Below are 17628 nucleotides of genomic sequence, written 5' to 3'. Positions count from 1 at the left end.
GAGCTTTCAAAATGGTATTGTTTCGCATGGAGTCTTCAACAATCTCAACAATATCCCTTTTAACAATATGCCAGCAGGCTTTAAAGAAATCCACATTAAATCCGTCCGGACCTGGTGCCTTGCCATTTTTCATTTCCTTGAGAACTGCACTGATCTCCTTTTCAGTTATAGATCTTTTGAGATTACAATTGTCCTCTCTGGATACCAGTTTAGGAATATGTTCTATTAAGTTCTTAATGAAAGGTTCTCTTCTTGAAAATTTTTCCTTGGCAATGCCCCGAAAATTCTTTACTAACACTGCATCTATCTCCTCATGGGATTGGAGAATCTGGCCATTCTCATTCTTGATCGAAGAGATTCTGTTGTGATTTCTGTTCGCAATGGTAGATCTGTGGAAAAATTTAGTATTTCGTTCTCCTTCTTTTAGCCAGAGAACCCTAGATTTTTGTTTCCAAAAAATTTCTTCTTGATTACACAACATTTCCCATTCTTGGTGATATTTCTCTGCTTGTTCATTTTTGTCTTTATCAAAGCCATTCTTGATCAGAGCTTGGTTGAGCTCTAGGATTTTGATTTCTACAATTTTTTTACTTGTGAAAATATTGCCAAATTCCTTCTGGTTCCATTCCTTTAGCTTCTGCTTGATGTGTTTTAATCTCTTGTGTAACAGGTACATGGATGATCCCTGAATCTGTAGGTCTTCAGCCCACCATTTTTCAATGTTGCTGATGAAATCTAGGTGTGAAAGCCAAATATTTTCAAACCGAAATGGTTTGTTTCTTTGGGTACCAATGCCCTTGATCTCCATTTGAATCGGCTAGTGATCTGAGCCTCTAAAAGGAAGGATATTTTCTGTAATTTCCTTGTCTAGAAGCATGAGCTCTTCCGAGATCATGAATCTGTCTAGCTTTGAAGCTACTTGGGAATCCCAACCTCTTTTATTGTTCCAAGTGCAAAGACCATTATTTGTCTCAATGTCCACCAGCTTCATGTTTTCAAAAAAACTTTGGAAAGCTGAGGAATCTTTTTTTAGTGCTCTTGTGCCCCCTTTTTTCTTCGAGAAAGATCTAATCATATTGAAATCTCCTCCTATAACCCACGGTATCCTTGCAAATCTGTTTCGAAGGTCCACTAAGGACTAAATAAACTTGATTTTGTCATCTAACCTTTGTGGGCCGTAAAAATTCGTTACAAGATAAGTCTCCCTGTCTCCTACAGGCTGAATGACAACTAATAAATAATTCCTCGTTGCTTCCGCATCAATAATACCTATTTTTTGGGGATTCCATAGGATGAGGATACCCCCTACTGTATTTTCTGCTTTGACTTCTATAAACTCATATCTGCTGAGCCACTTACTATGGATTTGTCTTATCTTTTGGACAAAGCTTTTCGTTTCTTGGACAAAAATTATATCTGGAGCTACCTATTTCATTCTATTGTTCAACATTCTCTGTTTTCTTTTACTTCCTAGAACTTTGATGTTCCAGGTTGTAAACTTCATAATTACAGATTGGTAAAGGAGTAGTTGGTTAGGTCTTTCATCTTACCTGAGTCTATCATGAGCTTCCCACATTCCATTAATAGCTCGTTCTGCTTTTTTTTGCCCCTTTTTTTCCCCGGGTTTCTTGGAGCTAATACTGGAGTTGATTTTACCACTTTCACTCCTTGCTTACCCTGTCTTTCGCTGTTGTGATCTTCTCCCAAGCCCTTTGTTTGAGTTTTCCATAAGAATAGTTTCTTTTGTTCGATTGCATTCTTCTTGTGGTAGAGATTCTACTCCATTAGTTGTACCCTTACTCAAGAACCCTTCTATATCTAGGTTTTCTCTGTCGAGAATCTCTTGTAACTCATTGTCTTCCATTTCCATCTCGCTCTGGGTCATCTCCTGATCCATGATTATCTCTTTCTGTTTTTCCTTTACCTACTCCTGAACTTGTTCTTCTTCATTTTCTTGTTTATCATCTTCATCCTTCCCAACTTGATTTTCAACTGCTACATCTTCCTCCTCTTCAAGAACCTGGAACTGATTTTGCCTCACTTTTTGGTCTCCACTTTGGTGCTGTTTTGGCCCTTTTTTGCCGTTTTTACCTTTGTGAGTTACTTTGTGAAAGCCATTTGTTTCTTTCATTGTGTTAGGTTTGATTTTGTTCTCTGCCATACTGAGAGGACAGTCTCTCAGATGGTGCCCGTGTTCATGACATTTTCGACATCTAAATGGAATATGCTCGTAGTCAACCGTCTGCACCCATTCCTCATCATAAACCTCCAGTATGAACTCGTCCGGAAGAGCTCCAGATAGGTCCATTTCTACACAAATCCTAGCAAAGGAGGTATATTTTCGCCTTCTTCTTGCTTCAAAAGTTTTAACAAACCTCCCTAATTTATTTCCTATGGCTATTAGTGATTCTATTTGCCAATAATCCAGAGGTGGAAAATAGAGTCTTACCCAAATCGGCACTGAGGTAAAGGTTTCCCGCTCTGGCACGAAGTTCATCATCCACAGCCGCATGTAGAGCCCTACTGCTACATAGAAGTAGGGCCCGCCTTCAAACACTCTGTCTTTGTCCTCAATGTTTGCAAACACCACAGTGAAAAAACCCTTGGATCCTAGATGAAGATCAATGCTACCTTTAGGCTTCCAGTGGTATCTGATCCATGTTTGTAAAGCCTTTTCGGTGGGCCATAGTCCCATGAATTTGCATATGATTGCATAAGTCTGCATGTGCTCCCTGTGGGCCTGCAGCTCAGGGTTATTTAAGATAACTCTGGGAGTGACTTCAGCTTTGGGCTTGCATGGTCCCTTTTGTTTCCTGTCTTTTGTTCCCTGTTTTTTGTCATTTTCCTCTTTGTCTTTTGTGCCAACATTCTCCTTCTCCTTGTTACTTTCTATTTCCTGTTCCCTATTTTTTCCTCCTTCCATCGTTTTGCCTCTGTCTGATTCTGGAGGGGCCTTGCTCTTGTTAACCATGACCTCTCTGAAGGAGGGAGTGGAGCTCCCTCCTCTGCCCCCATCCATGGCGAAAATCCCACGCAAAAACCCTCTGTTTTGGTTTTCCGCTCTTCCGCTCTCCTCCGATCACAGTCTAATTCCTGTTTTTCACTTCAATGTTATTGTTCTCCTCTTTCTTCAATTGCTTCTTATTACCATCAATATTGAGTTCCTCTCCTGAATATGAAAGAAGATACAATGTAGAGTATAAGATATGAAAGACGATGAATACTTGAATATAAAATAAAGTAGACTATAAAAGATTTATATGACATATACCTCAACATTTGATAGTGGCCACTATGAGGCTAGATGACCTATATAAACAAAGCAAATAAAATGTCACCATAGAAAATAACACCTTAGGAACTTAGTATTCAACCTTCAACAAAACTTTAGGCACACTCATACCAACTAAGTTACATGTTAAAAATATTAGGCAATAGATAACATGTGAAAACAAATGGAAAAAAAAAAGATCAGTGTTAAAAATATCCTTATTTCTTGTTCTAAAAGAGTCATGTTCCTTAAATTTGGATATTCTTTTGTCTACAATAAAAGTTCCTCGCTATTATGACCTATGTTTTTAGGATCATGAGATTGATCCAACATCATATTGGATTGTGGAGACAAAATGATACAAAATTCCAAGATAAGTACCTCACTTGTTGAATGAAGGTACTAGCTATGAGTAGTGTCAAAATCTTAGGGAAGCAGAACACTAAGGCCTAAGAAAACATATCACCACTTGTCCACTCAAAGAAAAAATTTCAATCCCACAATGGCCTCTGGGAGTACATTTCATTGGATGGATATCACACTCTGAGAGATGATTGTCTAATACACTGACAAGTGTACATATATTGTCACAATGCCTCTCATAGTCAGACCCTATAGTTGTGTCCTATAATGTTAATCAAATTATACTATTTAATTATAAATTATGACTATCAAATAATTATTAGTTTGAATAATTAGTCTGAAATTGCATTTTTAGTATTTATGTATACATGAAATATTAAGAAAAAAGGTACTTTTTGTGACTTGTTAATTTCGAGTGTATATAAATACACAAGAAATTATGGTGCCTTGGAATTTCTCTAGCAGTTATTTGCTCATTGTACCAATTTCTCCCATGTCCTCTACTGCTTTTGGTGAATTCCTCTTTGATGATGTCCAATGCCAATGAAATGGAAATTATCCTTGATGTTTTTCTGAGCCAAAGGGAAGCTCCACAAGTAACCACCAAAAAGTAGCCTCAGATATATTATTGGGGGCCAAAATGCCATAATTATATGACAAGCCAAGAAACACTACACGTTAATCATCTTCCCTTTAATATTGATTAATATTTTTCTTGCTTGATCATGTAATACTAAAGTGTCAAGTAGGGGCATTTAAAGCTATTCGTCCGTCAAAATCACCTTTGAGAGCGCTTAGTAGCTAATACTTCCTATTACACACACAGTAGATCATCTACTTCAAGGATAGCAATATAAACACAACAAAAATGAAACTAAAAGTAATGTAGGAAGTCAAATGTGACTAATCTTGAGTCAAGAAAATACCAAGCCCTTCACATTAGCAAGGCATTCTTAGGCACTAAAACAAAAAATCCTTCCATTGCATCATTTTCACCTTTTCTTTAATTGAGAACATAACTTTCAAAAAAAAAAAAAATCATTGAAAAAGGTCTCAAAATCTTAACAAATGCTGGAGTGATTTTTGTATCAATTAAATAGAAAGGCAAACGTTCGATATGATTTTAACTTGAGGAATATATTGAAGAATATGAAGCTTTCTCATCCCTTGCTCCTGATCAAATTGTAATCCGTGGGTTCCAATAAAGTAATCAATTTCCCTCCAAGATAGTTAAGAGATCACATTGGAGAAGGACTTAGTAGAAATGGAATTAACTGGGACGAAAATGAAGAATTTTAGTGGGTTCTTCAAAATATTTGAACGCAAATGAAAATGATTTTACACTCCCTCACATTTTAAAACATAAACCATTCGCTTGCATCTCATTTATTTTCCACCTTTATGTAATATGTAATTCTTTGAGCAAGAATAGAGCATTCATAAATATTGTCATGAAAGAGGGCTCTTCATAATACTAATAAGTTGTGTGCTAACAAATAAACAATTTCATGTAGTGAATAAATATTACATAGTATATTTCAATGATTAAAATGACAAATATATTCTTAATCTCATTACAACAAAAATAAATTCAACCCTAACTAGTTGGGATCTAACAAATCAATAATTTCATGTAGTAAAGTAAACTTACATGGTAGATCCCAATTATTTGCAATGACAATTTTATTCTTGATATTATTACAACATAGATAAATTCAAGAGTACATACATATTTCCTTATCTAAGACAAACTTTGAACATATTATGAGATTTTATAGAAATATAATGATACGATTTACCTATAGGACATGAGAAAGCTATCTATATCTAGTACCCGTTACTGGACAATAGTGTTATTGAGACACCATCTCATGGCATTAGAATCATGTAGATAGATAGTATTATAGATATACCTTGCAACACCTATTCAACACTACCTTCAAGCTTCAAATTCATCAATTGATTTACTTTAGTAGCAAATTCTAGTGGGGTTTCATTAAATGCGACCTGAAAAAAGGCTTCATGTTCAACATGGGCTATTGGGTTCTTCACGTGGAAAAGGTTGCAAATGTTTGATGTATAATGGAAACAGGCATGCAATTAAAGGTTGTTCCTAAAGTCTTTTGGGAGAATTATAAAACACCATCTACTTAAAACATGATATATGGTAGTAACAAAAACCTCACTTAAGAATTCAAAATGTTGCAAATAGGAGATGTCTTAAATAATATCAACTATTTAATTGCATAATCACACTAAAATAGACAAACATTTAAAAGGTTGAAAAGTGTGAAAAAAATGGAGTTAGAATATTATAGTTTTGTTAAGGTAGATATAGCTATGTAAAATGTAACTTCTATCCAAAACACGTAAATGTTATGTAAAATGTAACTTCTATCTAAAACACGTGAATATAACTTCTATAGGTACATGAAATGTAACTTCTATATAAAAAAAATGAAGTTGGAATATTATAGTTATGTAGGGTAGATATAGCTACATGAAATGTAACCTCTATATAACATTCTAAATATCCTTTTTTCAGTCATTTAATAGACTAACATTTTTTATCTTTGGTTAATAACTTAATACTCCACCAAAAATAGCATTGAATTGGTTCTTCACCAACCAATGGGAAATTTTAAACTAGTGTGAAAATGCTTACTCATTCTCCTTCCATATTTCTATGGACAATAAGATACAATATACATGAGTTATAAGTAATATGATGTTTACATGTTATATAAAGACAAATGTTTTCTCATCTCATTAACTCTTATCTTATAGTTGGTGATAGATATAGGCTTTAAAATTATGAGCCATCCTTGTCATATCCTATATTTAATGATGGATATAGCTTTTAAAAACATCAACCTTATTTTTTATTTTATGTATGGTCAATTTAAATGGAAGTGCTCATAATTTGATTCAATATTATATTTTACAACTGGAAATAAAATGATGTGGGAGTGGTGTTTCTAGTGGTTTTCAAACTTGTTTTAATTACCTAAATTTAGCCTATTTAAAATAAACAGGGGTGGTGTTTCTAGTTATTTTCAAACTTGTTTTAATTACCTAAATTTAAACTATTTGGAGTAAATAGTTGCACTGATTATCTTATCTTCAAGTCAATAACTTTTCTTGAGGGCATCTTCATGACATCCACCATCTCTGAAAATTATGAAATATTAGTAGTATCTTTCACTAAATAGACAATGTTGGCATAGAATCTTTTATTGTGTTTTTTACTCCATGTCACAAATTTATTAATATTTTATGATTATTGGTTTTGATTTCCATGCTAACATTGGATTCATCATGCATGCTAGGATTTTTAGTTGTGCACACATCATATTGCTCACTTCTAATTGTATAAAAAATAGAGGGTATGCACAATGACATGTGGGTGTCTATTTTACTCAATGATATGCTTGATTTTTTAACCCATTCCATCTACCACAATGAAATTAAGAGAGACAAGGACACAAGAAGGACTATCAATAAATGAAATTAGATACTTTAGAATGTAACTCAAATTGTACCTGAATGTAATGATAACTATTTGCAGTTGCCTAGTCACTGATGAGCATCAAATCACATTGTGAAAAATTCCTTGTATTATGAGAATTTGGTTACATCTGCACTAATCCTCTGTAGTAGTTCCTTGACTTGCTTATAAATATAATTTTAGAAACAATCCTACTCCTGCAATTCTTCCCTATATGGATCATTTTTGCCCCCCCTATTGATAGTTATTTTTCAAGGCAACAGAATAGAACTCTCCAATTGCATCATCGTCTTTCAAAATAATGCTTGAGTATTTACATATGATTGTCGAACTAGTCTCTACTCAAATCCACGAAATCCTTGATTTGTCTCCATCACACAAACCTCTTTTCGTAATAAAATTATAAATCCCACATTTGCATTCCTCGTCCCCAACATACCTATTCTTTATAGTGGAATACTTTATCATTTCTCCCTCGGTGCAATAGAGATCCACTACTGTGGTGATGATTGGTGTCATAAAATGGTGCAGTGCATCCTTCAATATATGTCACAGAACTCCTCTCACCTCACAAAGCTACTCTCATATACAACAATAAGAGTCCTCTCAAACTGCCTGGTATCCATATCATTCATCATGAAATAAGTGGATATTTCCATGGGTGACAAAGTATGCTTCGGGATTTAATAGAAGGAGCTATCACTATTTTTTTTTTACAATGCAACATAATAGTTATCAGCAGGAAAAACAAACCTGCGAAGCTACTTCCTAACTAGATCAAGATACTCCCGACTACCTCTTATAATGAACAAAAGATAACCTCAACTGACCATAGAGTCTACCTATGCATCATAGCAATGAAAACAATGTTAAAAACAACATCTACAACAACGTTGGTCAATCTCTTCTTCTAGTCAAGGGAATGCCCAACTTTCGAAAAGTATCAAGCAAGTCAGGGTCCACCTCATCCAGGCTCCTCTTCTTCTTCTACTCTCTCTGTTTAGGTTCATAATAATAGAAAAGGTCTTGGAAATTGATTGGTGGGTAAAAGTTATTAGACCATTTGTGTTCTTCCATTTTTAATCATTGTCTGTAAGCATTGAGTCTAAATTGCAAAAGCCATTCAAGTTCCCTCTTTTTAGCTGAAATTAACCTAAGCTTTGGAGAGTTGTAAGGTTTATTGGATCTAAGTATATTCTACTTAAAATATAGTAACATGGTTTAAAACTGTAGGCATTAAGATCAAAATCTAAGGATGAAACATAAAAGATTTTATGTTCATGATTACAAGAAATTTTAATTTCATGTAACAAAGTTTGAGGAAGGTCTAGTATTTGCATCCTACTAGAAAATTTTCTTGCATCACTCGAGCCCTTTGAATTTGGGCATGGTAGAGTCCATTACACAAACAATAAACCACTAAAAAAAAGGTGAAAAGAAAAAATAAAATTTCATGCATTCTGACCCTAGAAAAGTTAGGGAGGAGCGAACTGATCTCTACAATAAGGACATGCAAAATGCTTACTTTTCCATTGTCTTTTGATGAATTGTTGGCCGCAATCAAGATCTACATTATCATAATCATTAAACCCTTTGTACAATAAGGACATGCAAAATGCTTACTTGTGCATTGTCTTTTGATGAATTGTTGGCCGCAATCAAGATCTGCATTATCATAATCATTAAACCCTCAACTCTAGATGAAATTTATGCTTTAATCATATAAACCCTCGAAATTGTTTGCCCATAAGAACAAAAATCATATTTAGTAAAAAGGAAGAACTCTCGAGAGTCCAAATTTAAATTCATACCTATGTACAAATGACCAAAATCTCCACACCCAATGACCTTGCCCTTCCTCCATCTAATCGTTGATGCTCTCCTAAGGTGTTTTCCATGCAAACTCCATTTGGGGTTCGAATTCCATGAAATCCATAGATCACATTGATGATCTTCCTTCTTCTCGCATTTACACCTAGATATCAACAAGGCTAAGAAAAATGCAGTGCTACAATGTGATGTTGTAATCTGTGAATATTTTTTTTGAATATGCACTAAACTGGAAATGAAAAAGAAAAGAAATATTTATAATGGAAAAAATGAAAGGAATATTTATAATATAAAATAAAATATATAAATTGCAATTGGGTTAAATGATTTATTTTTAATAAGAATTTGCTGGAAATGAAAAAGAAAAGAAATATTTATAATGGAAAAAATAAAAGGAATATTTATAATATAAAATAAAATATATAAATTGCAGTTTGATTAAATGATTTATTTTTAATAAGAATTTGTTATTTTTGTGTAAGACTGGAAATGAAAAAGAAAACAAATATTTATAATGGAAAAAATAAAAGAAATATTTATAATATAAAATAAAATATATAAATTACAATTGGGTTAAATGATTTATTATTAATAAAAAATTGTTATTTTTGGGTAAGACCCTAAATTAAAAAGAAGAAGAAGAAGTTAAAAATGATATTGGGATGACTGTAAACATTTAAATATGGCCTCAATTAATAATAAAAAGTTAAATTAATAAAAATAATAAAATTCAATTTGTTATATTTTGATTTTGTTATTAACTTGTGAATAGGCTTTATTACAATACCATGATTTATCAACACTACACCTAAAACCGTAAGTTATTTCACAACCAAAATATTTTATAACAATATGACAATATTATTAACTTGTGAAAAATAGCGTTTGTTACAATACCATGGGTCAATACCACATGCCCAAAAAACATAAATTATTTCACAATCAGAATATTTTATAACAATATGACAAGATTGTTAACCATGGATATTCACCCTCACTTTACCATGGATATTAACTTGTAAATCTGCTTTGTTACAATACCATGGGCCAATACCATGACTTATCAATACCACATGCCAAAAAACCATAGCTTATTTCATAGTAAAAATATTTTATTTTAATTTAATTTTACAACATTTTTTTAATTGAATCTAAAAAGGAAAATATTACAATTTGAGATATATCTAAATCCTCTATCCTTGACTAGTAAAAATATTCCCATAGAAATTAAATTAAGGTTTTAATAAAATTAAGCTAAGATTTATCTATGCCACTTCTTCATCTAGATATATATATATATATATATATATATATATATATATATATATATTTTTTTTTTTTTTTCCTTGGGGAGAAAATATCGTAATTTCATTAATTGTTGAAATTATATGCTGTAGATTCCCTTAAGCATATGCAACTATGATAGTAGTTCCAGAAATAAATACTAAGTAGACCCAGTGGGGTGTACTGTGCAACTGTGCAATTACAATCCAAAATGTCACCAAACAGTGATAACTGTTCAGAAAAACAAAGTTGTTAATTACATTATTTACAAACTGTATTTATAATCAAAATATGCTGAAAAAACTTAGGGGCTGTCCCCCCTCCGAAGTTCCTGGTCTATGTATGGCCTGTGAAAATACTGATAGATTCTTTTCAGTGTGTGTTCAGTGATCAACCATTCTCCTCGAGGACGATTCATTGCCTCTTTCAAAAGCTTGTCCGCATTTTCATTACGCTCCCTGTAGATGTGAGAGCATGAAATATGGTCAAAATGTGTTTAAAAAAAAACAATTTCATCCATAATAGTTCTTAGAGAAAATGCATGGCATGTAGCTGCATTGTTAAACCAATTTATCACATTCTTGGAGTCCCCATATATTTGTATATGTCTGCACTATTTAAGGATAGCAAAATAAATCAAATGTCGAAGAGAGATCAGTTCGGCGAAATTGTTTGTGCCCTCACCCAAGCCCATGCAAATCTGAAAGTAATGTGTGTCTGAAAGATGGAAAAGTATGCCTCCCCCGTAGCCCTGGGCTTGTGCAGCCCCATCAAAATATGCCCAGGGCCGAGTTTTGTCAATCTGTTCCTGATTAATGATCCTGGGCCTGCTGATGATCTCTTCAGCTGGGATTTCCTCATACCCTGAGCAAATCTTGGGTGGAATCAGGGCCCAGTTTATAGGCTTGTCTTGGAAGATGATACAGTTATGTCCCAGCCAAATGTGCCAAGAGACCAGGAGTGGCAGGTTTCTTAACTTTGGGTCATTTGCTTCACCCCACCAGATGTCCCAGGCACTAGGGATATCTGCTCCGTGCCAGATTTGGTTTATGTTGAGAGAAAGTAGAACTTGCGTCCAGAGCATCTTTGAAATAGGGCAAGTAAGGAATAAGTGTTGATTCGATTCCTCCTCCTGATGGCATAGTACACACCATGAAGGACCAGTGTAGGCCCTCTTCCTTAGATTTGTTCCTGTAGGTGTTTTATCTTCAAGGATATTCCACATCAATAGTCTTGTGCGCAGGGGGGCTTTCAATTTCCAGATATGAGTCCACCAGCCTTTCAGTCTGTCTGGTTTTGCCTCTGCTTGTATGATGTCATATCCTTGCTTGGAGGAGTAATGACCCTTTTTGGAGTGACCCCAAATTAACTCATCCTCGTCTTCATTTAGTCTAACATGGGACTCTATTAGAGCTTGTATATAATTTTTCCACGTTCTTTCCCATTGAATCGGGATATTCCACTCCACCCCAGAGTGCCAAGCTTGTGATAGAAAGGAAGTATTTCGGTGGTCGCCAAGTTGCGAAATGTACAAAATGCCTATATTGTTTAGGAATGTGATCAGCTCTGGTGGAAGTTGATATGAATTCCCACTGCCGGTCCAGGGATCAATCCCGATGCGAACTGAAGCACCATTTCCAATTTTCCAGATGAGACCTCCTTTGATGATGGGAAAAGTATTTAGTATGGCCCTCCATATGACTGAGATTCCTTTTCTGCTCCAAGAGGGGCACCTTATCCAATCAATAATGGAGTTGGGCCAGATATATTTGTGGGAGATCACCTCCAACCAGAGACTCTTGTGTTTTAGTAGTAACCACCCCTGTTTTGCAGCCAGCGCTTGTGCAAAGGCCGGAAGTTGCTTTAGTCCCCAACCTCCCCATTTTTTGGGAATGGCAATTTTGCTCCATTTAACCCAGGCGAAAGGCTTCCCATCCTTCCGCCCCTTCCACAGGAAATGACTGCACACTTTTTGAATTCTGTTAAGAATCCCCATGGGGATCCATGCCAAAGACATCCAAAAAACAGGGGTGGCTTCTAATACTGCTTTGATAAGAATCAGTCTTCCCGCCCTAGATAGGAAGCGATGACACCAGATATTGATTCTTTTCTCCACCTTGGTAATTAGCCAGTTCCAATCAGCTAGTTTGTAACCATCTGGTTTGAGTCTAAATCCCAGGTACTTCAGTTCGGCCTGAAGATCTAATACCTGAAAGGGGAAATTTTGAAGCGAGAGTTGTATTTCCTGCTGTGAGCATTCTGAGAAGGAAATAGTGGACTTTTCCCTGTTGATTTCCATCCCTGTAGCACTACTGAAAATATTTAATGACTCTTTCATGGACATGATATCCTGTACACTTCCACTGAGGAAAATGAGTATATCGTCCACAAAGAGAATATGGGACAAAGTAAAATGATCAGTAATCTTCAATCCCCTGAGTCTCCCAGTTCGCTTCTCCGAGTCAATCAATTTACTCAGGCCTTCCATAACAAGGAGAAAAAGTAGTGGGGATAGAGGACAACCCTGTCTTATTCCCCTTTCCGCCTGAAAGGGATGGGATGTTGACCCATTGATGAGGATTGCAAAGGATACAGATGTAATACAACCCATAATCCAGCTTATGAACTCCAGAGGGAAGCCCAGATGAGTGAGAATCATTCTGAGGTATAACCAGCTTACTTTATCAAAGGCTTTTGATAAGTCTATTTTGAGAGCCATCCCTTTGAGCTTTTTCAATTTTATAGAGTGGAGGGCTTCCTGGGCCGAGCCTATGGCTTCATGAATATGTCTGTGGTGAAGGAAAGCAAATTGTTCATGGGAGATATGATCAGATAAAATAGGCTTAATGCGGTTGGCTATGATCTTGGCTATAATTTTGTAGAGGCAGTTGCAGAGAGAGATGGGACGGAAGTCATTGAAGGATGAGGGGGAGTCAGATTTTGGAATGAGGGCGATGTAGGTGAAGTTGAGGGGGGAATATATTCGACCAAGGGTCTAACTCTCTTCAATAACTGCAAGTAGGTCCGGACCAACAATGTCCAGGAAGGCAATATAAAATTCCATAGGCCAACCATCCGGGCCTGGGCTTTTATCTCTCTTGAACCATTTTAGAGTGCTCTCTAGTTCCCCCATGGATACAGGTTTGATGAGGTCTTCGATGCCATCCGGATCCAGGTATCTAGGGAAGTGACCAGCCAGATTGATGATTTCGGGTAGAGTGGGGGTAGTGGGGGCTTTAAAAAGACTTTTAAAGTGGGCTGATCCAAGCCTAGCTAGCTGAGTGTGAGTGGTGGCCAGACCTTCTTGTTCCATGGGCATCTGCCAGATGGTGTTATTTTCTTTCCTTCCATTTGCATAATTGTGAAAAAATTTGGTATTTCCATCCCCAGCTTGCATCCAAATTTCTCTACTTCTAAGCCTCCATAACTCTTCCCTTTCCAAAAGGATCTTTGATTTCTGAGATTCCAGTTCCACCAGGCGGATCTTAGTTTCATTGGATAGGAAGCCAAGTCCATTTTCATTAGTTAAGGAGGCTAGCTGGTCTTCAATGTCCACCAGAGTCTGTTCATCCCTCTCTTTTTTCCTTTTGGACCAGTCCATGGTAAGTCTCCTGAGCTGATTCAGGTGCCCACAGAAATCAGCAGCCTTTCTCTGATCCCTGAGGGGAGGCTGTGCTCGCCAGTAATCTGAAACTAATTTGATATAGTCTGGGTCTTTTAAGAATGAAGAATTAAATTTGAAAGGGGCTCGAGGCTTCCTGGAAGGACCAGATACTTGTAGGAAGATGGGAGAATGGTCCGATAAGCCACCCGAGCCAACCCATTGTCTGTAAAGGGTGAGGGTTCGGAGGAGCTCTTCATGAATGAGGAATCTATCTAGTCTTCTTCCGAGAGCTGCTTCACCAGTGTGTCTATTATGCCAAGTGGGCATTTTCTTGTTCATGGGGACATCAATGAGCCCATGGAGGTCCAGGAGGGAGCTCATCTGGTCTGAGAGAGGGTCGATCTGTGAGTGATGACCCCAGGATTCCTCATTCCCTATGGAGAAATTTAGGTCACCTCCAATGATAGTGGAGCTGGTGATCAATGAGCTATCCAGAATGGAATGCCAGAAATCAAGTCGATTCTGGTTGGGGGCATAGATATTCATGATTCAAATATGTTTGCCTAAATCAACAGCAAGAACATCCATGCCCAAATAGCCTAAGCCACCCCAAGAGGATATCACTTTGATGGATTTAGGGTTAATGCCCATGGCAAGACCTCCAGATCTACCCACTGCATCCAGGCCTTGGAAGTACCAACCGAGAAGGAGAGAAAGAAGGGTTCTGGTAATCAGTTCAGAGGGTCTGAGGGTTTCCTGAAGGAGTAGTATGTCACAGGGGGTACGATTCAGAAGACGCTTAAGGGCCAATTTTTTCTTGGGGTTGGCTAATCCCCTGTAGTTGAAGGAGAGCCAAATCATAGGGGAACAGATTCAAGGGGCTCAGATGCTCTAAGTGCCCTTTCGATGGTGGTCTGACGACCCTGTGCTACATCAGCCACTACAGATTTGATGGCTTTAGCAAGCTTTGAAGGTCTACCTCTGATAGGTTTAGACTCTGCAGATTGGGGGGGTATACCAAGACCAAGCAGGGGGATGTTGTGTAGAGGTCGAGATCGCAGGTTGTATGAATGGGAGCCTGATGCGGGGGTGGGGGGGGGGGAAGATGGAAGGGGAGCGAGAGTAAATACAGGAAGGGACAGAGGTGTGGTTGAGAATATGGGGGGAGGAGGCACGAAGCCACAATTTATGGGGGGCTGAGGGCACAAAATAGAATCTGAAAGAGATGTGGGAGTGTGCAATGATGCATGAACATGATTAAAATGAAGAGCAGAGGAGCAAGGTATAGAATCATTACCCGATGTAGGTGCAACACCCACCGCAGACCTAGAATGTGTCAGTGGGGGGGATGGAGATGGAATCCTTGGAGTATTAGTTTGCTGAGTCGAGGCACCATTCGCTTCCTTTGGGTGATCTTGTCTAGATGGTTGCTCGTCCATATTCAGCTCTTCCGACAGACGGTGTTTCATGCCTCTTGCAGTCTCCTGAGCAGATGAAGAGAGTAAAGGGAAATCCTTGTACAAATGTTCGACTTTGTGGCATCTTCGGTAGCGAAAGGGAACTCCTTCGTAGTCCAGGTTCTGGTGATGTGAGAAATGCCTCCAGTGAAGGGTAATTTTCTCCTCCAGTCCCTCCCTGGTATCTAGGTGAACAAGGATTCTTGCCATTGTCATGATTCCAATTTTTTCAAAAGACTGGTCGTGTTCAAGATAAGTCCCCAAAGCATCGCCTATACGCTTGAATACCGGAGGGGTCCAAAATTGCATTGGGAGGCCAGGAAAACGAACCCAAATTGGCCTTGCACCCATTTGTTCTCGCTCTGGGTTGAACAAGGGATCCCATATTTTTAGTAGAACTGGAGCAAGCTCAATGTGCCAGAAACGAGAGAGGATCCAATCCGTGTACTCTTCTCTGTGAAAATGAAGGGAAAACCAGCCACGGGCAAAAACTCTGATGATGGGAAGTTCTTTGAGAAGGGAACCCCAAATCTCCGATGTCCAGAGACAGAGGCATTCCACTGTGTAGTTTTTACCTCGCACACGCCCGACCAAAACCTTCTTAGCCGTGTCTGCCACTTCACCCATCGGAATGTCCTCGCCAAGAGTAAGGTTAATGTCTCTATCCACAGCTTTTAGGCACCTTCCCTTTTTGGGCTTATCTGAGTGGCGGCCCATTGGATGCTCCTTGAGCAGGCTCCTACAACCCTGGTTGACGGTTTGGGGGGTGGACGGGGTGGATTTGGGGTTAGGAATGGGGGAGCTGAAGCACCCAGATCGAATAGGAGAGTTAGGGTTTAGACTGCCAGGAGCTAGGGTTGCACTAGAGTGTGCAGGGATGGGATGTGTAGAGGGACCGATTGGTGTAATACGAGAGGATTAGGGTGCGCACGAGGGCTCAGAGAACTGTGGGGCATGAATCACAAAGGAGTCGAATGTAGGGAAGGGTTGAAGGCATGTGCCCAACAGGTTGAGGGTCATGGGTGATAACGGTGGACAGTCTAACCCAGGCAGATCATCTATGTGAATGACAGGCGAAGGGTGTTTATCAATGGAGCTCGGGTGGAATGACACGGACTGTGCAGCTGTCAGCGGGCGTTTTTTTGCAGCCAGGGGACCAGAGCCCGTTCCAGTTCGATGGTGAGCCCATATGACTTGGTCAGGGTTGGGGTCCACCTCGTAGTCCATGACATCTTCTGAATCCATCGGGAATCGACAGTTATTGTCGGCGAGCATCAGGAGTTGGGGAGGCGGAAAAATGGGGGTAAGATAACAAGAGCTTCACAGTAAAACTCCAAGCAAAGACCATGACAAAGGGATAAACCAGGCCGAGGGGGGGTAAATGCCTCAGGTCAGCATGGTGAGGGTTCGGAAATGGTCAAACCTCGGGGTTATGGCCCCCGAGGCCTCCATGGAAGCCGCAGTAGTCGAGCAGAGCCATCTTCATTCATAGTTACTGTTGATGGGCAAAAATTCGGGCTACTAGCCCATATTATATATATATATATATATATATATATATATATATATATATATATATATAGATATATCCATCTTAGCTAAGGAATTATAATAAATTAAATATAGTGCATGATTTTTTAAAGTTTTTCATTATTTTATTTTCTTTGACCAGATTGATCCAAAATATAGGTTTAATATTTTACAACCAATTTCTAATTTAGATAATCTCTTAAACACAATACAATGTGATCAAATTTAAGAGAGAGTTGTGGAGGGGACACAAAGAGGGAGGGAGATAGTGAAAACATTGGAGGGCAGAGAGAGAGAAAGAGAGAGTGATGGGTGGGAGAGAGGGAGTGAGAGGAATGAAGAGAGATGAAAGAGAGAGAGAGAGATGGAATTGGAGTGGGAGAGAGAGGGAGGAGAGAACAAATACATAGAGAGATAGAGGTGGCGAGAGAGAGGAGTAAGAAGGGTGAGATGGAGAGAGAGTGAGGGAGAGAGGAGAGGAGGGAAGAGAAAGAAGAGGAGAGGATACAAATAGAGAGAGAAGGGGAAGGGAGATAGATGGAGACATAGAGATGGAGAAGGATAGGGAGGGGGGAGATAGTGATAGAGTTGGATGAAAGAGAGAGAGAGAGAGAGAGAGAGAGAGAGAGAGAGAGAGAGTTATTTGGGGGGGAGAGATAGAGGGAGGTGGGAGATAAGGGATAGAGAGGAAGGGAGATTGAGATGAGGAGAGAGAGATGGAATTGGAGGGGGCAGGAGAGGGAGGGAAGAAGAAAAACATAGAGGGAGAAAGGTGGAGAGA

The 17628-nt window shown here is 38.1% G+C and overlaps 1 protein-coding gene across 1 annotated transcript; it reads right to left on the bottom strand.

The window, feature by feature from the left end:
- Positions 1 to 10869: 10869 nt before the first annotated feature.
- Positions 10870 to 12975, bottom strand: LOC149148922 (uncharacterized). The gene has a single exon (XM_089442314.1). It carries the CDS (start codon positions 12973 to 12975, stop codon positions 10870 to 10872), a length of 2106 nt encoding a protein of 701 aa, XP_089298440.1.
- Between the last annotated feature and the right edge of the window lie 4653 nt (positions 12976 to 17628).

The sequence above is a fragment of the Pinus tabuliformis genome, chromosome 9 (assembly GCF_031772625.1).
Source record: "Pinus tabuliformis cultivar Carrire ecotype Pingquan chromosome 9, CPIR1, whole genome shotgun sequence".
NCBI lineage: Eukaryota > Viridiplantae > Streptophyta > Pinopsida > Pinales > Pinaceae > Pinus > Pinus tabuliformis.
Note: the sequence above shows the minus strand (reverse complement) of the source record. Positions and strands in the feature narration are given on the sequence as shown.